The sequence below is a fragment of the Myotis daubentonii genome, chromosome 12 (assembly GCF_963259705.1).
Source record: "Myotis daubentonii chromosome 12, mMyoDau2.1, whole genome shotgun sequence".
NCBI classification, from domain to species: domain Eukaryota; kingdom Metazoa; phylum Chordata; class Mammalia; order Chiroptera; family Vespertilionidae; genus Myotis; species Myotis daubentonii.
In genome coordinates this window covers 54,843,103-54,867,805 of record NC_081851.1, presented here as the reverse complement: position 1 = coordinate 54,867,805, position 24,703 = coordinate 54,843,103, and the positions used below count along the sequence as shown (strand labels likewise).

The 24,703-nt window shown below is 43.5% G+C and overlaps 2 protein-coding genes across 2 annotated transcripts in view; both read left to right on the top strand.

Moving 5' to 3' along the window:
* Positions 1–598: 598 nt before the first annotated feature.
* Positions 599–17,496, top strand: EPCAM (epithelial cell adhesion molecule). The gene is made up of 9 exons (XM_059659898.1): positions 599–811; positions 3,254–3,361; positions 3,659–3,899; positions 5,137–5,202; positions 8,234–8,297; positions 10,486–10,587; positions 12,034–12,234; positions 15,619–15,663; positions 17,041–17,496. The coding sequence occupies exons 1-9, from the start codon at positions 742–744 to the stop codon at positions 17,080–17,082; spliced, it is 939 nt and encodes a 312-aa protein (XP_059515881.1). The 5' UTR covers positions 599–741; the 3' UTR covers positions 17,083–17,496.
* Positions 17,497–23,492: 5,996 nt separating this feature from the next.
* MSH2 (mutS homolog 2) overlaps positions 23,493–24,703 on the top strand; it is a 60,036-nt gene continuing 58,825 nt past the window's right edge. The window contains exon 1 of the mRNA XM_059659909.1: positions 23,493–23,789. Coding sequence (XP_059515892.1) covers positions 23,579–23,789 — 211 coding nt within the window. The 5' untranslated portion in view covers positions 23,493–23,578. The remainder of the gene's footprint in view (positions 23,790–24,703) is intronic.

Here is a 24,703-nt window from a genome sequence, read left to right as displayed (position 1 = left end):
GCTAAAAAAGGGGAAAGAACATACGAACTTGTCATCCCCCACAAGCCAGGGAGACTTTTTGTCTCTCTAGATTCAAAGGAGTGCAATTAAACTGATAGGTCTAACTCAAAGTTTGGTGGTTTTTTTTATTTTGGTTTTTTTTGTGTGGTTCGATGGCTCTCCGCTTCTCTTTGAATTCCTTTTATCTTCCAAGTTCCTCTTCCTCGCCGCCTCACTCGCTCTTCCAGGCCCCATTTCTTGAAGGTTTCAGAGTTGTGCTCTGTCCGATAAAAGAAACCGCATTATTTTCAAACCCCCTTCTGTAGCCACCGAGGGTCCCCACCCAGACGCAGCCCATCGCCCTCCCCGCTCCCACCTGCCACCGCAGAAAGCACCAGGTGGCCGCGGGGCAGGGTGCGCACCTGGAGAGGGTGGTGCCCCAAGACCGCGCAGGCGGTGGGGGAGGGGAGCCCGCTTCCTCCCCGCCCCCGCGCTCGGGGCGGTGACTCACCGCGGAGACCCACGGGCAGAGGTGAGCAGCCCCGACCGGCGCCGGGAGGCGGGGCCGCCAGGTCGGGCAGGTCCGCTCCGCCCCGCCCCGCGGCCAGAGTGCGCAGTCCCTCGGCGAGTGCGCGTCGTCTGTCCCGGCTCCGGAGCATCCTGCAGCGGCCTCTTCGCGTTCGCGCGCCCCACGCCTCGCGCCCCGGCCGCCCGAGGGCCCCGCCGGCCCCCTCCTTCCGCGCCCTCCTCCTCGCGCGCAGCATGGCGCCCCCCCAGGTCCTCGCGATCGGGCTTCTGCTCGCGACAGCGGCGGTGGTCGCGGCTCAGAAAGGTCGGGAGCGGAATTGTGGGCTTGGCCTGGGCTCGGGGTGGGGTGTGTTGGCTCCCGGCTCCTGAGACGGAGATTTGGGGAAGGGGAGCGCGGCCGCGCATTGCCGTCTGGAGACCAGACCGTGCGGGGCGGGGCGGGGGGGGGGGCGCAGGAAGGCGCCCACTCGCGCGGGGCAAGAGGGAGCAGCCTCGTTGGGCGGCTTTGCCGTCTTGTATAGGGAGGTGGCCGGGTCAGGGACGGAGGGACGGGGGGGCGGGGGGGCGGGGGGGCGCGGGCAGGAGATGGAGTGGCCACGTCCGGGGATTCTTCGGACTCTGTGTGTGCGAAGCACTTGGGGTTCTGGAGGGGCCGAAACCGGGTCTGCAGGGAGCGCAGTCTTGGACGGCGACCTGCCGCCCGCCCCTCCGGAGCACCTGCGATGGCCCCGGATGTGGGGCTCAGGAGGGGACAGGTGGCTGCGGGAGGCCACCTGCGGGGAGCTCACCCGGGCCGCTCCTCACCTGCGGGCGGGAGAGAGTCCGCCTGGACCTTGACTCCTAGGCGTTGTAGGTGTTTTCTTTTCTCTAAGGATCTTATAAGTAATGCCAGCTTTAGTGTAGGGGACCCAGAAATATCGATAACACTAAAGGGTAAAAAACCCCATAATCCCGCCACTTAAAGAGAATCCCATAATTAATAATTGGGTGTATTTTCTCTTTAACCTTGCTCTAAATGTTGCCCTAAATCTAAACACGGTTTTATATCTTGATTTCCACCCCCCCACCCCCCATGCATCCAGAGTTTGACATTTTCTTTAGTGTTGGGAAACACTATTTTTTTTTATTTTTTATTTTTAAAATATATTTTACTGATTTTTTACAGAGAGGAAGGGAGAGGGATAGAGAGTTAGAAACATCGATCAGCTGCCTCCTGCACACTCCTCACTGGGGATGTGCCCCCAACCAAGGTACATGACCTTGACCGGAATCGAACCCGGGACCCTTGAGTCTGCAGGCCGATGCTCTATCCACTGAGCCAAACCAGCCAGGGCGGGAAACACTATTTAAATGGTGACAGGATAGTCTATATCGTGGAAGGTCACACCATTATCCAAATGCCGGACGTGTAGTTTGACTACAGTTTTTCTTACTCTGGGATAAACATCTTATCATTTGTAAGATGGTGGGCAGGAGTACATGGCTATTGGCCAAAGTTTTCTCGAAAGGGTTTTATACCCTCACAAACAGGGCACAGCCTAATTAATTATCCTTTCAAAGTAATGCAGTTTAAACAACTCACGGTCTTCTAGATTTTGTCTGAGGTTAAATACTGAAATCCTAAAATCCCTTTACAGTGATGATAGCTGCTATAGGCCTGTGTTCAGAAAGTGTGTACATGATTGGTCTGTTTTAAACTTGACATTGCTTGAACATGAAAAGTGTGCTTTGAGCAGGTATAGTGCTTCATAAGATTTTAACTCTGAGGACAGCCACTAACTATACTTGCTCCATTTTTTAACCTTAATATTTCGTTTTGTGCTGATATAGGTGGTTAGTATTGATTATAATTTAAACGGGGCAAAAATAAAGCCAACTTGGGACATGAAGGATTAATATTAAAATTCTTTGGTTTGCCACACTACTTTTGTTTTTAATGATTGCACTCTTAACCAGACAAAAGAAATTAGGTGGGCTTGCCATTTTGAGTTAAAATTTACTTTTGAGATAGTCAAGGATATAACTATTACACTGACATCAATAATCAGATGGGCAGCAGAGTTGGGTACCAGGGCCCCTGGCTGGTGTGGCTCAGTTGGTTGGAGCCTTGTCCTGTCCCATGGTCCTGTCCCCTACACCTAAAGGTGTTGAGCAACCAATTGATGTTTCTCTCTCACATCCATGTCTCTCCCTCCCTCCCTCCCTCCCTTCCTCTCTAGAAAAAAAAAGTTGGGTATGTGTTAGGAAATGCACATACTGAGGTGCTCCCAAATTCAATTGAAAGTATATATTTTTTAAGATACCATATAGTCCAGCAGGTGCTGAATATGTTCCTATTAAACCCCAAAGCAAGGATCTCTTAATAAGAAAATCCGGGGGGGGGGGGGGGGAGGAAGGGAATGGGATTGTTGATTTTGGAAGAAGAGTCAGTAGCTGACAGGCAAGGGTTTATCTTACCATAGGAAGGAGGGAAGGAGCTGACCCCGGGACCAAGCTAAATATGATGTTTAGACGGCTGTATTCTTGGTTTCGAAAATCAAAACAGCAATGTGTGCAAATTAGACTATATGTCTATATTAAGTTATGTCAGCCACGCCAACTGTAGCTGAAAAGTAAAACGTTCAGGACCACTTTGTAAGGCTTTGTGTCCCCGTAACTCGGACACTATTATCACAATGTAATTTAGCTGGGACACCAGAGTCGCTAGTTGGATTCACATTTTAAAGTGGGTTTTTTTTCTTCCTAGAATGTATCTGTGAAAACTACAAACTGACCACAAACTGCTCTACGGACACGTATGGTCAATGCCGGTGCACTTCAATCGGTACACAACACACCGTCATCTGCTCAAAATGTGAGTAGAACATCTTCAAGGCCTTTCAGCTTTATTTTGACTTACACTTCTTTAATGGTGTGTTTTGAATTGGGAAGCCTTTTACTGGCTCAAATCTGAATCATGTTATTTTGTCAGTTATCGTACTCCTGACAGCTTCTTGTCTTTAGAAAGTGAGTGGGGAACATGCGAGTCTGTAATAATCTTTGGCCCTGGGAGTTTGAAGTTAAATTGAAATTTCTTTCCTTTAAGAATAAAACTGCAGTTATTTTTCAGTATGATGTTAAGAGTTTTTTGTTTGTTGGTTTGTTTTTGTAGTGGCGACCAAATGTTTGGTGATGAAGGCAGAAATGTCTCACTCCAAGTCTGGGAGAAGACCGAAACCCGAAGACGCCATTCAGAATAACGACGGACTCTACGATCCTGACTGTGACGAGAACGGGCACTTCAAAGCCAAGCAGTGCAATGGCACCACCACGTGCTGGTGTGTGAACACTGCTGGCGTCAGAAGAACGGACAAGGACACTGAGAAAACCTGCTCCGAACGAGTGAGGACCTAGTGAGTTGGGTTGCCTGTTCTATTTGTCTTTATGCTTTTCAGATTTGTTTAATTAAACTTATTTTTGAATAAGTAATACAATGTAATGATTTAGAATTCAACAGAGAAAAGGGCGTACAGTGAAAAGTCTCCATCCTGTCTCAAGCCCCTAGTTACCCAGTTTAACTTTATAGAACTGATTCACCAGTTTATCCTACAACCTTCCAGAGATATTTTATAAATTTACTAGCAATATTTATATTTTTTCTTTACGGTAGCATATGAAACATAATTTCCCTTTAATATTTTTACTCAACACTGTTCAGTATTTCAAAGTTGGGTTAATATTAAATGTATATGAATGATTTAAGCTACTTATGTATTTGCTCACTTATAGTAGTGTTTTTGTTGTTTTGTTATTTTTTTAAATATTTTTTATTGATTTCAGAGAAGAAGGGAGAGGGAGAGAGAGACAGAAACATCAATGATGAGAGAAAATCATTGATCCACAACCCAGGCATGTGCCCTTGACCGGAATCAAACCTGGGACCCTTCAGTTTGCAGGCTGACATTCTATCCACTGAGCCAAATCAGCTAGGGCTCACTTACAGTTTTAAAGTGAGATATGGTTGTCTTGAGGATTATGTAATGAAAAAGAACAGAAACACACTCAAGCTACCATAAGCAAAAAAGGTTTTATTGGAAAGAACTAGAAACTGAAAAGGTATCAAGACCGAGATGGTCGCTCTCTACGCTTCTGTCTCCTGGAGCTTTGAGGTTACTTTTCTGTTTCTCTTGGTGTCTTTCTGTGTCTTCGCTGGACCTCAGCCCAACTTGACCAGAGGCCAGAGAGTCAGTGTTAGAAAGGATGTTCCCTCCTGGATGAGTTCTTTTTTTAAATACAAGGAAAAATTTATTTAGAAAATCACAGAGGTAGGAGAAGTGAGTCGTAGAACAAGTGGGCTCAGGAAACAAGTTACAGAGGCAATGGAAGGACCCTTGGAGCTTAGGAGAGAGAGAGGCAAGGAGAAAGGGGTGGGGGGTCCTGGGAGAAAGGGTGGGGGAAGGTGCTGGGGTGCTCTATAGAGAGAGCCACTAGATGAGTTCCTTATGAAAGATCTGTGAGGGCCAAGGAAAAAAATTAAAGGCATATCTTGTGCATAAATCCTTTTCCTATTACCCCTACTAGGTTATTAAGAAAATAATATAATGTAAAAGTCTGAGCTGTTATAGTTAATACTGTCTTTTTATTTTACAGCTGGATCATCATTGAACTAAGACACAAAACAAGAGAGAAACCTTATAATAGTCAAAGTTTGCAGACGTAAGTGCTATTCAGTGTATTGTATTTACATGGTCGATGCTCAGATCTTCCATCCCACATTAGAAAAACTAAAACAAGTCACAGTGCTTTTTCGTGTTTCTTCAAAAGATACTATACATACTATTTTTAATCTTATTTTGAAATAGATTTGTAAGAATAATAAGATTTCTCTAGTACCCCTTTACTTAGATTCACCAGGAAACATTTGCCACATTTTTTTCTTTGTATGTGTATGTGTGTGTGCTTTGTGTATCTATCTATCTAAGCATGTATATTTCCCCCCAGAACCATATGAGAGCAAATTGAGACATCATGCCCCCAATGTTGTCCTTTATAACAATTTTTTATCCTCTGACCCAGGACCCAATCTAAGATTATGCATTGTATTTAGTTGTCATGACTGTTTTCTCTTCAATATGGAACACTGTTTTGGCCTTTCTTTGTCTTCCATGACCTTGATAATTTTGAAGAGTGTGGGCAAGTTGTTTTTGTTTTGTTTGCAATAAATTTTTAATTTATTGATTTTAGAGAGAAGGGAGAGAGAGAGAAACATTGGTTTGTTGTTCTACTTATTTTTTTTTTAAATATATTTTATTGATTTTTTACAGAGAGGAAGGGAGAGGGATAGAGAGTCAGAAACATCGATGAGAGAGAAGCATCGATCAGGTGCCTCCTGCACATCCCCTACTGGGAATGTGCCCGCAACCAAGGTACATGCCCTTGACCGGAATTGAACCCGGGACTCTTCAGTCCCCAGGCCGACGCTCTATCCAGTGAGCCAAACTGGCTAGGGCTGTTGTTCTACTTATTTATGCATTCATTGATTTGCTTCTTATATGTGTGTCCTGACCAGGGATTGAAACCACAACCTTTGTGTATCAGGACAATGCTCTGACCAACTCAGCTACTTGGCCAGGGCCTGTTTTGTTTTGTTTTTTTTTAAATTATTTTTTGGAGAGAGACAGAAACAGAGACATGGACTGGTTGCCTCCCATAACACCCCGACTGGGATTGAACCTGCAACCTGGGTATGTGCCCTGACTAGGAATCAGTATGCATTTAATACTGAGACCCTTCAGTGTATGGGCCACAGCTAGGCAACTTGTTTTATAGAATGTCCCTCAAATTTGGTTTTTCTGATGTTTCCTCATAATTTAGTACAGGTTACACTTTTTTTCCCTTGCTTTATCACCAGCATCTATAAAACCAGTCCTAGAAAGGACATGATGTCACCTTGTTCCTATACTGGTGGTGTTAACTGTGGTTAAGGTTGTGTCACCAGGTTTCTCCACTGTAGTTACCATTTTCCTCTTTTTAATCCTATCTAATAAAAGAGCAATATGCAAATTAACCGTCACTTCTCAATAAAGATGGTGGCGCCCACAGCCAATAAGGAGGGAATATACAAATTGACGTGACAAAGATGGCGGCGCCGGCTGGAGCCACGGAGCTGGCGGGAGGCTTGGCTTCCTTGGTTGCCCCAGCCAGCTCTGTGGTCACCTCCCAGACCAGCCGTGGGCAAACTACGGCCTGCGGGCCGGATTCGGCCCGTTTGAAATGAATAAAACTATTGAAATAAAAGACCGTACCCTTTTATGTAATGATGTTTACAAACACTCCATCCATGCTTTTGTTCCGGCCCTCCGGTCCAGTTTAAGAACCCACTGTGGCCCTCGAGTCAAAAAGTTTGCCCACCCCTGGCCCAGACAAAGCCATAGTGGCAGGGTCGAGGTAGAGGCGGTTAGGGGTGATCAGGCCAGGAGGGGAGTGCAGTTGGGGGTGATCAGGCCTGTGGTGGGGGAAGTTGGGGGCGAGCAGGCTGGCAGTGGGGGGCAGTTGGGCATGACCAGGTCAGTGGGAGGGGCAGTTTGGGGCAAGCATGCTGGCAGGAGTGGCAGTTGGGGCCGAGCAGGCTGGTTGGGGGGCAGTAGGCGGCGAGCAGGCCAGCAGGTGGGGCAGTTGGGGGCGATCAGGCTGGTGGCGGGGGGTAGTTGGGGATAATCAGGCCAGCAAGGGGGGCCAGTTGGGGGTGAGAAGGCCGGGGGGGCAGTTGGGGGTGAGCAGGCTGGCAGGCAGAGTGGTTAGGGACAATCAGGCAGGCAGGCAGGTGAGCAGTTAGGAGCCAGTGGTCCCGGATTGCGAGAAGGATCCCAGATTGGAGAGGGTGCAGGCCGGGCTGAGGGACCACCCCCCCCCTCGCACAATTTCGTGCACCGGGCGACTAGTTAATAAGTATAATCTGTGGGCAAGCTCTGGCTGGGTAGCTCACTCAGTTGGTTAGAGCATCCCAATAACTCCAAGGTTGCAGGCTCTGTCCCTGGTCAGGGCACATATAAGAAGCAACCAATGAATATGTAAATAAGTGGCACAACACATTGTTTTCTCTCCCTTCCTCTCTCTCTAAAATCAATAAATAAAAAATTTAAAAACTAAATAAATAAGTATAATCTGTAGGCAGACACTTGATACCCTGTTTCTAATCAAAGTAGAATTCAATAGTTTAGCATCAATGGATGATTCTAGCCTGAATCAATTAGCTTGATACTAGAGGCCTGGTGCACGAAATTCTTGCACTTGCAGGCGGGGTGGTCTCTCTGCCTGGCCTGTGCCCTCTCACAGTGCAGGAGCCCTGCGATCTATCACCCCAAAGAGGTAGGCCCCACCCACCCATCCAGGGCTCCTCGCTGGATTGCCCCAAAGAGGTAGGCCGGAGCCATGGGCCCCGCCTCCGTGCCACACACGCAGCATCAAGCCCCCACCCACCCGCACACGCATGCAGCCTCCTGGTGATCGCTCACTGTGGCGTGAGGGCGAGACGACCCCATAGGTTTTTATTAGTATAGATTTGCAAAATGGCATAAAATTTCCAACAAGTTTGGTTATTGACAACTCCAGTCCCTGAGCTATCTGCTTAGTTAACAATTAGTGCTTCTTAAAAAAAAATAATTAATTAAATTTTCTAAAAAGTATTTTCTTAATGTTGTATAGTACAACCATTTTTTAAAAAAACATGATTTTTAATTATTTACAGTGCACTCAAGGAGATCATCACAACTCGTTATCAGCTGGATTCAAAATATATTGGGAATATTCTGGTAAGTTTTGTTTTCGTTTTTTTAGTAAATGAGCTTTACAGAAAGTTGGTGAAGCAGTGTGGTTTGGATCTGATTTTTGGTGGTGATTAAATTGCATTTGAGTAACATTTTCAGCTCTGGGCACTTCATAAAGCAAATACCCTATTTTATTTTCTTTTATAGTCTTTGAAAACCTCAGTTTACCCTTAAAGCAAATGTTGTATCTCTTAGTATCCCAAACACACACCAGTCTTCTTACCCTGGCAAACTGCTCTCTGGTTGCTGTTAGCACACCTTTCCTTCTGGGTGCCTCGCTCCCGTCTCCTCTCTTTCAGGAGGTAGTCCTAACCAGTTAGCTCTTCCTTAACTTTGTCAGCTCTGGTTGAAAATGCTTTAATAGTGTGATGGAACTCTTTTAAAGCAGTATTAATGTACTTTTAAGTTCCTCTAGATGAAAATTTATGTCATTTTTATTTTTAAAATATATTTATTGATTTCAGAGAGGGAGAGGGAGAGAGAAACATTAATGATGAGAGAAAATCATTGATCAGCTGCCTCCTGCATGCCCCACATTGGGGATTGAGCCTGCAACCCAGGCATGTGCCCCAACTGGGAATTGAACCATGACCTCCTGGTTTATAGGTTGACACTCAGCCACTGAGCCACACTGGCATGGCAAAATTTATGTCACTTAAAAATATATATTTTTATTGATTTCAGAGAGGGGGAGAGAAATAGAAACATCAGTGATAAGAGAGAATCATTGATTGGCACTCCCCCTGCTGGGGATCGAGCCCGCATCCTGGGCATATGCCCTTGACCGGAATTGAACCTGGGACCCTTCAGTCCTCAGGCTGATGATCTATCCACTGAGCCAAACCAGCTAGGGCTTATGTCATTTTTAAAAGGAGACTCTATTGCTTTTAGTGGAGCCCATCCCCCAGAAGCGCACTAAAACAGGGTACATGGAAGGTCCAATTTTGAGTCCTCAAATGCCTAAAAACACTGTTAGATTATTCTTATAATTAATTGATAATTTGATTTAGTATAGAATTCAAAGTTACAATTTTCCTTAGACTTTTGAAGGTATTTCTCCAATATCTTACAGGTCCAGTGCTGATATTGAAAAGTCCATTTAGTTCCAATCCATTGTTCATAATTCATCCTCACCCTCTGAATTTTCTCTTACCTCTTATGCTGTTGTTTTCTGAGCCTTGGGTTTTTTAATCCTTTCCCTTCTATTACCCATCATTTATTCTATATTTGAGAGCTTTCTATGTCTTTGTCTTCCAAGCCTTCTATTGCATTTTAATTTTTATCATATTTTCTATTTACAAAAAGTTCTCTCTTAGCCTCCAATTGTTCCTCCCTTTCTATTTTTGCTTCATAGATGCAATGACTCCTCCCCCCCAAACAATTTTTTCTTTTTCCTTCATTTTCACTGTTTATTCTGTGCTTTCTTTCCTCTCCTTACCCTCTCTTCCCCCCTACCCCCTGGTATTTTGGTCTATTTTTCATATTAAAGACTTTCTTTGTAAAGAAACAACTTGCCCTAACCGATTTGGCTCAGTGGATAGAGCGTCGGCCTGAGGACTGAAGGGTCCCGGGTTCGATTCCGGTCAAGGCCATGTACCTAGGTTGCAGGCACATCCCTGGTAGTAGGTGTGCAGGAGGAAGCTGATCAATGTTTCTCTCTCATCGATGTTTCTAACTCTCTATCCCACTCCCTTCCTCTCTGTAAAAAATCAATAAAATATATTTTTTAAAAAAAGAAATAACTTTTTGGAAGGAATATGCTTTTTTGCTTCCTAAAAGCAGAATGTGGTAAATACATACTGCATTTTGGATTGTTTCATTAACATTTTAATTTTAAAGTAGTTCTAGCCAAATATGGTGCTCTAATATCTTATTCTAAAATCTTTTCAAGAGAAGAAAATTTTCTTTTGATAAGAAAACATGATTGTAATTATTATTTGCATTGCTGTCTTAGTTCCCTTGGATAGATTTAAAGATCTCCCAAAGATTTTTTATTTTTCCAAAGATTTTTAAAATTCTTAGTGATAAACTCAATTATCTACTACTGGAAAGGAACACTGATACGTGTAGATTATAGAAAATCAAATAGTAATTATTCTGATTATTGAATAATTATATATTCATTATTTTGGTTATGTTAATATTAATTTGTATTTTTCAATTTCCTCCCCAGTATGAGAATGATATTATCACTATTGATCTAGTGCAGAATTCTACTCAGAAACTGCAGAATGACGTGGACATAGCTGATGTGGCTTATTATTTTGAAAAAGATGTGAGTATAATCTTCCTCGTCTTATTCCTTTGTATAGAAATGTAATGCTGTTTGTCATGCCTCAGCGGATTCAAGATCTTTCATCATCTGCTTCTCCACGTATAGACCAACCTTATCTCTGTTCTCCTAGTGGTTCTTGTGCTGCCATTAATGTCTTCTCTGTCACTCTTATCACCTTCCTTATATACCTTTCTTATTTGTTTGTATATTATGCCTTTTTATCAAATTGTTCTACCTAGAATATCTTCACATAATTCTTATTACCTCTCATTGGTAGATGCTTAGTTTGTGTGTATAGTCTTTTCCCATTATTTTCGTGAATAAGAGTTATGTGAGAAATGCTGTGTAGCTGGTATGATAAAATAGTTTGTTTAAGCTTTACATCCTTTTAAAAATATTTTTATTTTTCTGAAGTATTTTTTTAAAAATATTTTTATTGATATCAGAGAGAGGAAGGGAGGGGAGAGAGATAGAAACATCAATGATGAGAAAGAGTCATTGATTGGCTGCCTCATGCACGCCCCCTACTGGGGATCGAGCCCACAATCCAGGCATGTGCCCTTGTTTGGAATCGAATCCGGGACCCTTCAGTCCGCAGGCTGACGCTCTACCCATTGAGCCAAACTGGATAGGGCTAAAATATTTTTTTTATTGATTTCAGAGAGGAAGAGAGAAATAGAAACATCAATGATAAGAGAGAATCGTTGATCAGCTGCCTCTTGCATGCTCCCTTCCCTACCGCCTCCCCAGGGATTAAGCCCGCAACCCGGGCATGTGCCCAGACTGGGAATTGAACTCACGACCTCTTGATTCATGTGTTGACACAAAACCACTCAGCTACACCAGCTGGGCAGTTTATATCTTACAATATGCTAATTTTTTTATATGAAATCTGTTATTTGCTTCAAAATAATTTGGTCTGAAGAAGGCGGGGGGTTGAGGGGAAGATAGAAGGAAGGACAAGTAAGATAAGATTGACCTTGTGTTTTTATTGTTGAATCTGGTGATAGGTACATGGGACTTCCTTATAGCATTCTTTCTACTTTTGTATATGTTTGAAAATTTCCCATATCTTTTTTTAAGTTTCAGTGTATAAGACTGTTATCACTGAAACCGTAAAGATTCTTGGCAACAGTTCTTTTATCTTATTGATTTGAGAGAGAGAGGAAAGGAGACGCAGAGAGAAATAGACGCATTGATGAGAGAAAAACATCAACATTGATTGGCTGCCTTCTGCATGCCCCCCACTGAGGATTGAGCCTGCAACCCAGGCAGGTGCCCTGACTGGGAATCAAACTGTGACCTCTTGGTGCATGGGTTGATGCTCAACCATTGAGCCACACCGACTGGGCGGCAACAGTTTTTTTTGGTTTATAATTGACATGTAATTCCACGTGGCCAGGTTTTAAAACATATTTTAAATTGCTTTTCTCCTTCTCAATTTAGGTAAAAGATGAATCCTTGTTCCATTCCAAGAGAATGGACCTGAGAGTAGATGGGGAACAACTGGATCTGGATCCTGGTCGAACTGCCATTTACTATGTTGATGAAAAACCACCTGAATTTTCAATGCAGGGTCTAAAAGCTGGCATTATTGCTGTCATCGTGGTTGTGGCAATAGCACTTATTGCTGGAATCGTTGTTCTGGTGAGTATAGAACAAGTTAAGTTTTGTTTTTTTTAAATATATTTTTATTGATTTCAGAGAGGAAGGAAGAGGGAGAGAGAGATAGAAACATCCATGATGAGAGAGAATCATGGATCAGCTGCCTCCTGCAAGTCCCCCACTGGGGATTATACCCACAACTCGGTCATGTGCCCTTGACCGGAATCAAACCTGGGACCTTTTAGTTCACAGGCTGACGCTCTATCCACTGAGCCAAACAGGGTAGGGCAAAACAAGTGAAGCTTTATTTAAGGTTGTATTCTTTCAAGGAAAGGTGACATTATCAAAAGGCTACGTCCATGTTCCAAAATGATATAAATGAAATGAAAATTTTTTTCTTCTTCTTAATAATTCTCCCTAGTGAGTGAATCTATTGCATTTCTGGTCCCTTTTTATTAAAAAAATCACCTTATGAAGCAAGGAAGGATACTAATCAGAAAAGCTTGTAGCTGCGCACCTCGCAGGTCAGTTAGGTTGCTGTCGAGCAGCAAATGTCATTCAGTTCTTGCTGCGAACAGTTCAACACTCCTGCCAGGATTAGTGCAGAATGCCTGAACTTCCAGCCATTCAGTGAGATGAGACGACACAACACAGATTAAGGTTAGCATAGCAAGAAGTTAAAAGTGATAAATGTGAAGCAAATTGAATTTATCAGTGCTTCAGGAGAAGGATGTGCCACGCGAAGGAGTGGGGTTTATTCTAGAAATGTACAGGGAATCATACCAACATAAAAAAATTCAGAAATAGATTTGAAGGTACATGGGAATTTACATTGTCAGTTCAATGGGATTGTCACACTTGGCACTCCACCTGGAAGAAAAGAAGTTGCATTCCAGTTTTCACCCCACCGGGGCCGACCACCTTGTCCACCTGTGTGAATGGCAAAGCACCTGGGAGAGGAGTCAGGCAGTGCATGTTGAAATAATCTGTGCTAAAGAAAACCAAGTAAGACAAGAAATCTGGAATCTGTGAGGGAAAAGATATATATTTGACGTCATTGGAATTAACATCTGTATGGCAAAGATACTGTAAAGTAGAAAATATCGCCTTAGCTGGTTTTTGCTCAGTGGATAGAGCATCAACCTGCAGACTGAAGGGTCCAGAGTTCAATTTCGGTCAAGGGCACATGCCTGGGTAGCAGGCTCGGTCCCCAGTAGGGGGCGTGCAGGAGGCAGCCGATCAATGATTCTCTCTCATCATTGATGTTTCTATCTCTCTCTCCCTCTCCCTTCCTCTCTGGAATCAATAAAAATATATATTTAAAAGAAAATATCAATGATAGGCGGGGGGAAATATTCACCATGCATGATAAAAAAGGTACTATGCATAATGTATATAGAGCTCTTACAAATTGATGAGGAAACTAAAGAAGGAATGGCAGCAGGTATGGATAGACAATTTACAGAAGAGGAATTCCAGATGGCAAAAATAAACACATGAAAGATTAGTCATAGGATGGCGGGTGCTAGGGCACATAAAAAATAAAAAATAAGATTAGTCATAGAAATCATTGGGTTTGTCCTGTTTAAATGAAAGCGTAAGTACATAAGGAAGCATGGTCAGGTTATATATTGCAGTGTTGCTAATAATGGTCAGTCTGCAAACAACCTGAACATAGTATATCCGTGCCATGGAATAAAGTGGCTATGGAAAAGAATGAGTTCAGTCTATAGCTTTTGATTTGGTAGGGTTCCTATGACAGTACAGGCTGTGCAAAAATATTGCATGATTCTAGTTGATGTTTGTATTAGGATGGAACAGTATGTGGAAGAATGCACATCAGGCTTTTACATTTCATTAAAGATGATTCATTATTTTCTTTCTTAAATATATTTTTATTGATTTCAGAGAGTGTAAAAACTTCTCTCTTCTCTGTGTCCAGTGCAGCTAGAGAGCGGTCCGGTTCCTGAGTAAGGGCTGCTGGGGATTGAGAAAGACACAGATAGAAGGAAAAAGCTGGGGCCGGGTGGGACCACTGCCCTCTGATGGAGAGACAGGGACCCAGAGCCAATACAGTGTGTTTATTTTATACAGCAAAAACTAGCAAGTTTGCCAAAGCCGGTTTGGCTCAGTGGATAGAGCGTCGGCCTGCGGACTGAAGGGTCCTGGGTTCGATTCCGGTCAAGGGCATGTGCCTGGGTTGCGGGCACATCCCCAGTGGGAGATGTGCAGGAGGCAGCTGATCGATGTTTCTAACTTTCTATTTCTCTCCCTTCCTCTCTGTGAAAAATCAATAAAATATATTTAAAAAAAAAAAAAAACTAGCAAGTTTTACTAAAGGTCAAGACAAAGGAGATTATTCGAATTCTTGGGTCGGTCCGAGTCGTATTCATTCCTGGTTCTTGGCTGGATTTAGATAATGAAACCCACCCCCTGACACCTGGACTGAAGGTCAAGCTGACAACACTCCTGCCTCTGGCAAAGTGTTTCCAGGATGTGGTTTTGCCAATGCCACTGGATTCAGCTAACAATAATTAAAGAAATGCTCATGTGCCTTCCCAGGCGCTCTCTACAAGAGAGGAAGGGAGTAAGAGAGAGTAAGAAATATCAGTGATCGCCCTACCTGGTTTGGCTCAGTGGATAGAGCGTCAGCCTGTGGACTGAAGGGTCCCAGGTTCGATTCCCGTCAAGGGCATGTATCTTGGTTGCAGGCACATCCCCAGTAGGGGGTGTGCAGGAGGCAGCTGATCAATGTTTCTAACCCTCTATCCCTCTCCCATCCTCTCTATAAAAAATCAATAAAATATATTAAGAAAAAAAGAAATATCAGTGATGAGGGAGAATTGTTGATCTGCCTCCTGCATGCCCCCCACTGGGGACCAAGCCCACAACCCAGGCATGTGCTCTGACCAGGAACCTAACTGTGACCTCCTGGTTCATAGGTCGATGCTCAACCACTGAGCCACACCAGTCAGGCTGTTGTTATTTATTTTTGAGAGAGAGGAAAGGAGAGAGAGATAAATCTATCGGTTGCCTCCCACACGCACCTTGAGCAGGCATCCTTTCAGGCATGGGACCATGTTCAACCAACTGAGCCACACTGGTCAGTGCTTCAACCCTTTTCATCTTATGACACACACAAACTAATGAATAAAATTCTGCAGCACACCAAAAAATATGTTTTTTGCTGATCTTAAAAAAAAAAGGTATAGTTTTTATTCATTTACACTGAATGACTATTGTATTGGCCGTTGTCATTTTTTTGTTTGACAATCTAAGGGAAAAGAGGTCAGTGTCCCTGAGTAAGTAGCCAGGTATTGCATGTTTTTAACGTTCTTGTGGCACACCGGTTAAAAATTGCTGATTTAGACCAACTTTTTGTTTGGGTAGCAGTCCTAAAATTGTAATAATTTTTCTTCCATTCAGGTTATTTCCACAAAGAAAAGAAAGACAAAGTATGAGAAGGCTGAGGTAAATGGATTACGTAATAAAAAGACCCTTGTTTAATCTTTTATTGCTAATAATCACTATATTTTCCTAGACACTGACAGGTCTCAATTACACTGGAGTCCTTTTGTAATATTGTCCATAGAGTCTTAGGAACAGTCTTACAATGCTCCCTTACCTAAATTTTCTTGCTCAAGTTTCATGGCAGACCAACTTACAAGGAATTCTGTCTCATATAATAATGGGATAGGAAGCCTGTTACATATATATATATATTTTTTTACAAAGTGTTAACATTTAGTGGAGTCTTTTAGAAGCATACTCTGGTGGATTCATTTTAGAGAAACTCTATGACTAATCACCTGATTTATTGTCTTTATGCTAGTGAAATAATAATCATTAAAAATAAACTTAATTTATATCCTTAATTTGTTGCATACTAACTAGTCATTGGTGTGAAATCTAAGTGTGAGATTGCTAGTGTGTTTCAGTCACTTGGAATTTGATACGAATACACTTGTTAAAGCCATCAATAATATTTTCAGTTTACCCAATTTTTGTATATCTATGTGTTTTTGTAATTGTATATGTGCTATTTACTGATATTTTACCAAATAACACAGAAATGTAAAATAATATTGAAAAAATCTAATAATGAAACTAGAAAGTTCTACCATTTTTTTCCCATACCATAATCATCTGGCTTACCTGGTTTGGTGACCACTGGTCTAGGGGACTATCCGTAAACTAAATCATATCAGAGATTCAGAATGACAATATAGTGTTGTGGTTAAGAACAATATAGACCTGGGTTTGACCTCTTATTAGCTGGACAAATTATTTAACTTCTTTAAGCCTCCATGTTTCCCTGTGTATAAAGTGAAGATAATAGTGCAGACTCATGAGGATTAAACAAAGTAATCCATGTTCAGTTTTCGTCTCAGGCTTGCCACAGGGCAAAATGTTTGTCAGGTGTAGTTGTTGTAACCATGTCTCAGTTCTGCCTATAACTAATTATGTAGTCTGGGACTAGCTACTTACTTCTGAACTTCAATTTCCTCACCCATAAAATAAAAGATTGATAATAGAAAATGAATTGGTTCTGCCTAGTTGTAAAAATGGCATACATGTAATAAAAATCTTATCCATTCTTAAAGACATTAGCTTACCTGCTACTTTCCCCTGTCACTTTGGCCATCTTCGCTCTCTAGACAGCAGTTTGAATCATGCACCCAGTGTGTGCTTCCTTGTGTGATAGCTTTATTTTTTAAAATTTAAATATGTCTCATAAATGTGGAAGAGAAGCATCTTGCTTTCTCTTGGTTTTGTTTTAACTTTTCAGAAAGAACAAAAGATTGGAAAATGATTTTAATGTTTTCTCTCTTTTTTCTTCTATTGCAGATAAAAGAGATGGGTGAGATGCATAGGGAACTCCATGGATAACTGCTGTAATTTGAATAGTAACTAGAAGAAGGGAAATTAGCAGATGGACTCAGATTACAAATGTATGAACGTGGGACAGAGAAATCTTTGCAGACTATTTTATTAGTTAACATATATTTGTAATAGTGAAACCTGTACTCCAAATATAAGAGCTTGAAATTGACTTTACCAATCTTAAAATTGACCACAAGAGTCATGTATATGCAGTTCTGAAAGTCCCAGAACTTGGGCTGCACAGTTAAAATTATTTATACACAACAGTGAAGAGTGTGCATTAAATAGGCTTCCACAGTAGAGTTTGAATGACTGCCGACTCATCCATTTGTGATTGAAAGCTGCCTTCCTATTTACTTTTGAGTCTTGTACATAAAAGCCTTTTTTTATGAACTATGAAATAAACATTTTAAAACTGAATTTTCTTAACTTTCTTTGAATCATATAGAATCAAATTTCCTAGTCTATACATAAGATAATAGTTTAAGAAATGTTCTGAATGCTAACTACAAATTGGAGTTCTGCATGAGTCATGCATATTCAGTATAAAATGTATAACATTATGTAACCTCACAGAAAAATCAGTTTTATTCAAAATGAATCTAAAGATTCTGCTTAGACAAATTGACATTTTGCCAAATATACCCTTGAGGTAGAATTGATAGAAAATGTTGTGAACCATGAATTTTATGGTTGGTCAAGTTAGAAGCACCAGTTTTTCAACATGTATAATGAATAATTATGGTACAGGTATGCAGGGTGGGGCATATGGAAAATAATACCAAAATTAATAAAGAATAATACAAGAATAAATTTTCACATACAACTATAAACCTACTTTTACCCCACCTGGTATTTTATATGAAGTTAAATATTTTCTTTTTGATAGGAAAATTTTAAAAAGACTATGAAAATAACATGAAAGAAAATGTAAAAAGTATATTTAAGCATGATTTTTATCCCATCTGTAGTAGGTAGAATTCTAGGATGGTCCCCAAGATTTCTTACCCTGGATGTATATGCTCTGTACTGTATACATCATTCCCAATATTAAATTACATTATATGGCAAAGGTGAAGGGATTTTGTAGATATAATTAAGAACCTAATCAGTTGACTGAATTCAAAGGGAGTTTACTGCCTGTGGGCCTGACTTAATCAGATGATGCTTTTAAAAGAATGTCTAAAGGTGAACAGCAACAGCAGAGGTGCTCTCCTGTTAGCCTTAAAGCAAACTGCCATATTGCAGAGAGGGTCATCTATCAGGAAACGCCCAGCAGAGTCTCGGGGCTGAGGCCTCAGTCTCAGAACCGTAAGAACTGAATTCTGCCAAAAACCAGTGAGCTTGGAAGAGACCCCAGCTCCAAATGACATAGCCCTGGCTGACATCTTCAGCAATCTTAAGACCCCAAGAAAAGGACCCAGTTATGCTATGCCTGGACTCCTGACCCATGGAAACAGATAAATGCTTATTGTCTTAAGATGCTAAATATGGTAATTTGTTATTAAGTGATAGAAATGGACATAGTAGAGAGTAGCAACAACTTTAAAGACAATAGGAATAGCAGATGTAGGGAGCAGCCCCACTACCTTAGGGCTGAGATAGGGCAGCACCCAAGAAAGAGACCTTTAACTGCCCCTAAGCCCCAACATACCCTGGGCCCCAGGGTTTGAGGGAGAGGCAGAAAGGTCGCTGCAGTATGGCACTGGCATCACCGGAAAGTCAGTCTTGTGAAACTTGATGAAAATCTTCCCTCTAGAATAGGAGTCATCAAACTACAGCCTACAGGCTGGCCCGTCACCAGTTTTTATACAGCCCAGAAGCTAGGATTGGTTTTTGCATTTTTTCTTTAATATATTTTATTGATTTTTTACAGAGTGGAAGGGAGAGAGATAGAGAGTTAGAAACATCAATGAGAGAGAAACATTGATCAGCTGCCTCCTGCACATCTCTTACTGGGGATGTGCCCACAACCCAGGTACATGCCCTTGACCGGAATCGAACCTGGGACCCTTCAGTCCGCAGGCCGATGCTCTATCCACTGAGCCAAACCGGTTAGGGCGGTTTTTGCATTTTTAAATGGTTAGGGGGGAAAAGAATATATTGTGGTAAGTGAAAATTAGATGAAATAAAAATTTCAGTGTCCATAAATAAAGTTTTATTATTTACATAAGGTGTGTGGCTTTTTCAAACTACAGGGTAGAGTTGAGTAGTTGTGACAGAACCTATCGAGGGGGTCTGTCCTTTACAGAGAAAGTTTGCTGAACCAGGCTCTAGGGTGCTGGGGAAAGCTCTTTATAGGGAGATGTCTCACCAGACACCAAAGCCACTCTATAAAGCTACCTTTTATAGTTGGGGTGTGGGCAGGTTCTCAGAAGCTGCCGGAGGACCAGCATTGTGCTGGAGAAGCCACCCATGCTCTGAGGGCCGGATGATGGAGAAGTCCTGGGACTGCAGGAGCTGGGCACTGGGGAAGCCAACAGTGCTTCAAGAGAAACCACACTCTCCTCTTGCAGCGTCTCTCCAGTGCCCTCTACTGACAAAGCTTCAGATCATTTTTACAGAGCCGGCAAAAGGTGAATTTGGAGCTAAGTGGCACACTCTGTAATTCAATGCCCTCTACTTTCAGTCTGATCTCTAATAAAGCTACTCTCGCAAAGTTCAACACTGACCTGCTAATTGCCAATGGCCTTTTTACCCCCAGTGTTTCATCATTTGATCTTTCCACAGCTTATTCACCATGTTGGCTGCTCCATGTCCTACCCCAGTATGTTGCTTACACATTTTCTCTGGCTTCGTTGACCTTAGTCTCCTCTGGTTGTTTTCCTCTTCCACCAACTCTGAAATACTGATGTCCTCAGGATTTATCTTTACTTTTATTTTTCCCCTTTTTTCTTCCTGGAGGATTTCAGCCATTCCCTTGTCTTAGCCTAGATCAGTGGTCAGCAAACTCATTAGTCAACAGAGCCAAATATCAACAGTACAACGATTGAAATGTCTTTTGAGAGCCAAATTTTTAAAATTTAAACTATATAGGTAGGTACATTATTAATTAGGGTACTCCTAAGCTGGCCTTTGCTAAAAACGTCTTCAATCTGATTGAGGTACGTTTGCTGAGGTCGACCCCTTCCAACTCTCCCATCCACACTCGTCTTGTATACTTGTTTCATCTATCTCCTTTCCTTCATCCTCGCTATATGTCCAAACCATCTCAACATACCTTTCTCAATCCGCGACACTACATCTTCTTTTACTCCACAACATTCCCTGTACGTGCGCGCCCGCACATAGTATTTTGTGGAAGAGCCACACTCAAGGGGCCAAAGAGCTGCATGTGGCTCAAGAGCAGCGGTTTGCCGACCACTGGCCTAGATGGTAATAGAAATCTCATCTCCAGTTCTGCTCTTCATCCTGAGCTCTACACTAAACTGTGTTTCACTTAACCAGCCTTTAATCTCACCATCTTTCTTCATAAACCTAGTGTGTCTCTTGTGTTCTCAGAATCAGTTAACGACATCACCAGGCATCAAGTCCCTCTTTTCTCTCTTACCTTCTCTGATCCTTTAGTCATCGGGCGGGCTCTGTGATTCTCCCTCAGAAATAATGTTCCTCTAATGTACCTTCTCTTACATATTTTCACTGGTCTCTTAACCACCAAGCTATTCTCTCTCTAGCCCAAACCCCACATTGCTCCCAGAATTATTTGCCTAAAGCTGACCATAGCATTTTTATACAACATGGGAATCTACTAGTCTCACCTGCCAGAGGGGTATACAAGGCCTTTCACAGTCTGGCCCTATAGAGGGCACTCTTTCCCCTTTTGGCTGTCCAGTACCCCATCACCTCTTCAATTTGGGGAGAATTCTGTGTATGGTATTAGTGAGAGACAGTTCTCTGCCTTCCTTTGCAGAAGTTTAAGCATAGAGATCCTCCCTCTGCTCTCAGTAGCCAGGGCACAGGGACCCTCATGTAGGACTTGGAATCTTAAGATAAAAAGAAGGAAAAACAATTGAGAAAACACTCATGGGCACCAAGGGGGTGAGACCAGTGGCAGCCATAGGAGTTTTCCGGGGTGGCATCCCAGCCCTGGCCTCAGATGGTGTCATCTAGCTATGGTTGCTCTGTATGTTGCCTCCCTTGGTTCTTCTTTCCCCTCCACTATAATTTTTGGTTCCAGGCTTCACCATTTGCCTGGATTAATATAATTTTTGGCTTCCCTAATACCAAGCTTTTCCCACTCTCAAGCTTCTGTATATACATAGCATTCTCAGAGCAATTGAAATCTGGTCACAATCAACTTTATTTCGCATTATACCCCCTACGCAGTCAAGGCCCAACTTAAGCCCCCTTTCTTCCATAAAGCCTTTCTTAACACGTTAACCTTAGCTCTTCCTACTTCTTTCGATATGAAGGGGATCAGGATATGCCACCCCAAAACATGCCACTTTGGCATAAAGATTATTTTGAGCTGAAAGCAATTGAGAATCAGCAGTTGCAGGAAAAGTTCTCTGCCCTCCCCTTACCTTTCTAAAAGCAGGGCATAGCCTGGCCATACCCAGTGGTTGAGCATCAACCTGTGACCCAGGAGGTCACAGTTCGATTCATGGTCAGGGCACCTGCTGGGGTTGTGGGCTCCATCCCCAGTAGGGGGCGTGCAGGAGGCAGCCAATCAATGATTCTCATCATTGATGTTTTTACTATTAGGTGGACGCTCAACCATTGAGCAACACTGGCTGGACAACTTCAAGATATATTTCTTAATACCCAACTCCAAGAACCCTTTTTAGTCCTCCTCTCTCTGAAACTGCAGCTTCTGACATGATTGACAGCAGAGGGACAAGTTTGTGTTGGAGTCACAAGTGTTGAGAGGGAAGGGGAATTTTATTGCCCTAGATCCGTGGTCGGTAAACTTCGGCTCGCGAGTCACATGCGGCTCTTTGGCCCCTTGAGTGTGGCTCTTCCTAAGCCTTAGGAGTTCCCTAATTAAGTTAATAGCAATGTACCTATCTATATAGTTTAAGTTTAAAAAATTTGGCTCTCAAAAGACATTTCAATCATTGTACTATTGATATTTGGCTCTATTGGCTAATGAGTTTGCCGACCACTGCCCTAGATCATAGAGTTTGGGTGAGGGGAGGGAGAGTGGCGGGAAGTAGCATTGCTGAGTAGTCAAATGATGCAAATTTTGTCGGCTTCCTGCCTCGAAAGGTATTTTAATTTTAACATGTGGGTCAATGGTTTTTTAACTGAGTAGATAATCAGGCATTCCTAGGTAGCTTTTTAAGAGATCCCAAGACCCCACCCACCTTCAGAAATTCCAACCCATTGTATGTGGGTGGGACCTGGGAATTCGTTTGAAAACCCTACCACCCTACTGGTCATTTTATTTGCTGAATCAGGGGTTGGGGCAGCTTCCTAGGCTTTCTTGGCAGAATGGAAGCCAAATAGGAGAGTGTAATACTTTTTTCTAAGGCAGGTAACTGTGCAGGACAGGGCCTCATTCAGGTCTTTGATTCAACATTTAAAAAAATTTCAATCCCACTTCCCCATCGTTTTTTTTTTTTTTTTAAACTAAACGCTTATCTTCTAACATTTAGTTTACTTACTGTATTATCTAAAGCCATCACTAGAATTAAGCACAAAGGCACTGTTTATTTTTTTTACTAGTAATCTTTAGATCCTAGAAGAGGCTGGTATATAAACATTTTCAAATTAATGAATCAACGAAGGAGTGAACTAAATGGCTAGTATGAAGCAATGAGGAGGTTGTGGAGAATAAACCTGTAATCCTATTATTTATTGATTTTAGAGAAAGTAAGGGAGGAAGACACATCCATTTTTGTTGTTCCACTTAAGTTCTGCATTCATTGGTTGCTTCTTGTAGGTGCGGGGACCCTGGGGGTCAAACCCTCAACCTTGGCGTATGGGGAGGACGCTCTAAACTACTGAGCTACCTGTCTGGCCAGGGGCTTTAGATTTGTAATCTTGATGTTGGCAGTTTACTTAAAAAGGAAAAGGGAGGCAGTTGGGGAAGGGAGCAAGTTTAAAAAACTACTGGGAATGGAGAAGACCAGTTTTTCCTTGTTTTCAAGTTTCTGATTCCACTTCCATGCTTCCGGGTACGTAAAAAAACGCAAAACCTGCCAGTACGTCCCACCGAATCGCTCTCCCTGGCTGCTGTCCATCCACCGGGACCCAGCCTCTTGAGTCGAAAAAACCGGGGACAAAACATCTTCAGGATGAGCGCCTGCCCTGTCCGCACACGACCTAGGCTCACGCAGGCGCAGTAGGCAGTCACCTGCGTGCGCGGGAAGCTGGGCCGCGTCCGCTTGTGATTGGCTGCGGCAGCGGACTCCCACCCACCGAAACGCAGCGCCGGATGCTGATTGGTCGGGCTGCAGAGGCCGGACGCTGCCCGGGGGGCGAGGGAGGGGAGGCGGGAAACGGCTTGGTGGGTGCGGGGTCGCGCAGTTCCTCCGCCGGGCTGTGGAGAGGCTCGGAAATGGCGGTGCTGCCGAGGGAAACGCTGCAGCTGGAGAGCGTGGCCGAGTATGCCTTCGTGCGCTTTTTCCAGGGCATGCCGGAGAAGCCGAGCACCACGGTGCGCCTCTTCGACCGGGGCGACTTCTACACGGCGCACCGGGAGGATGCGCTGCTGGCCGCCCGGGAGGTGTTCAAGACGCAGGGGGTGATCAAGTACATCGGGCCGGCAGGTGAGGACTCGACGGCCGGGGCCGCAGGGACCCTGCGGAGGGGGCTCTGCTCAGGCAGTGGGCGGCCCGCGGGCTCGGGCGAGGAGGGCCGGGGGTTGGGGATGTGGGTGCCCCGTGCGAAATTGCGCTTTCTCCGGCCCCCGCCTGGCCGGGTGGGGCGCCCCCGCCCCGAGTCTGTTCCTCTGCAGCCGCCCCAAAGCCGAACTTATAACGAACACGTAGGGAGCGTTTTAATGGTTCGGTTTCATAGCATTCGTGTGGGTCTGTGCCCTCCGCCCCCACGTGGGTCCTGTGACTCATCGTAAGCAACGCCAAGTCCCTATTCTATAAACACGGGTTCAGAAGTGAGATTAGACTAGAGGTGGGTTTGGGAGACCATTTATGTCAACACCGTTTTGCTCCCACTCGGCTTGTGCCGCCGGGGCAGCGCCGGAGCCTGGGAAGGACTGTTGGGAGCAGTGTTGCCAAGTGGTCAGGACCCGGTACTTTGTCTGGAGCCAGGTTACCTGCGTGAAAGTGTCCGCTCCTCAACTTACTCGCCGTGCCCGTGGGCTAGTAATGCCTGCCTGTGCCTCAGCTCAGCATCCAGTGCCCTCTGTAACTCGGCCCATCTCTCTAGCATCATCTCCCCGGAAAGACACAAACTTCTCACCCCGTGTGGGCTAAGTGTTCTGTACCTTTTATGCGGATCTCTTTCCTTCCTGGCTCCATTGTGATGGTGGGAAGAGCATCCGGGGGAGGGGGGGTGGAGTAAGGAGTTGTAGATTTCTCCTCTTGCTGTTGCCACATGCAAATTGGATGTTACGGATAAAAGATTCATTAGGTGGGGATTTCTTGAGTGCTGGCTGTCAGCCAGGGTTGTGGACACCCGGAGTACATAGATGAAAAGGCAATATCCCTGCCTTCCCAGAGCT

Bases quoted from the DNA above. Each gene is read 5' to 3' on its own strand.
- EPCAM (XM_059659898.1), top strand. From the start codon at position 742: ATGGCGCCCCCCCAGGTCCTCGCGATCGGGCTTCTGCTCGCGACAGCG. The intron at 3,362-3,658 runs GTGAGTAGAACA...TTGTTTTTGTAG, and splicing joins CACCGTCATCTGCTCAAAAT to TGGCGACCAAATGTTTGGTG. The intron at 5,203-8,233 runs GTAAGTGCTATT...AATTATTTACAG, and splicing joins AATAGTCAAAGTTTGCAGAC to TGCACTCAAGGAGATCATCA.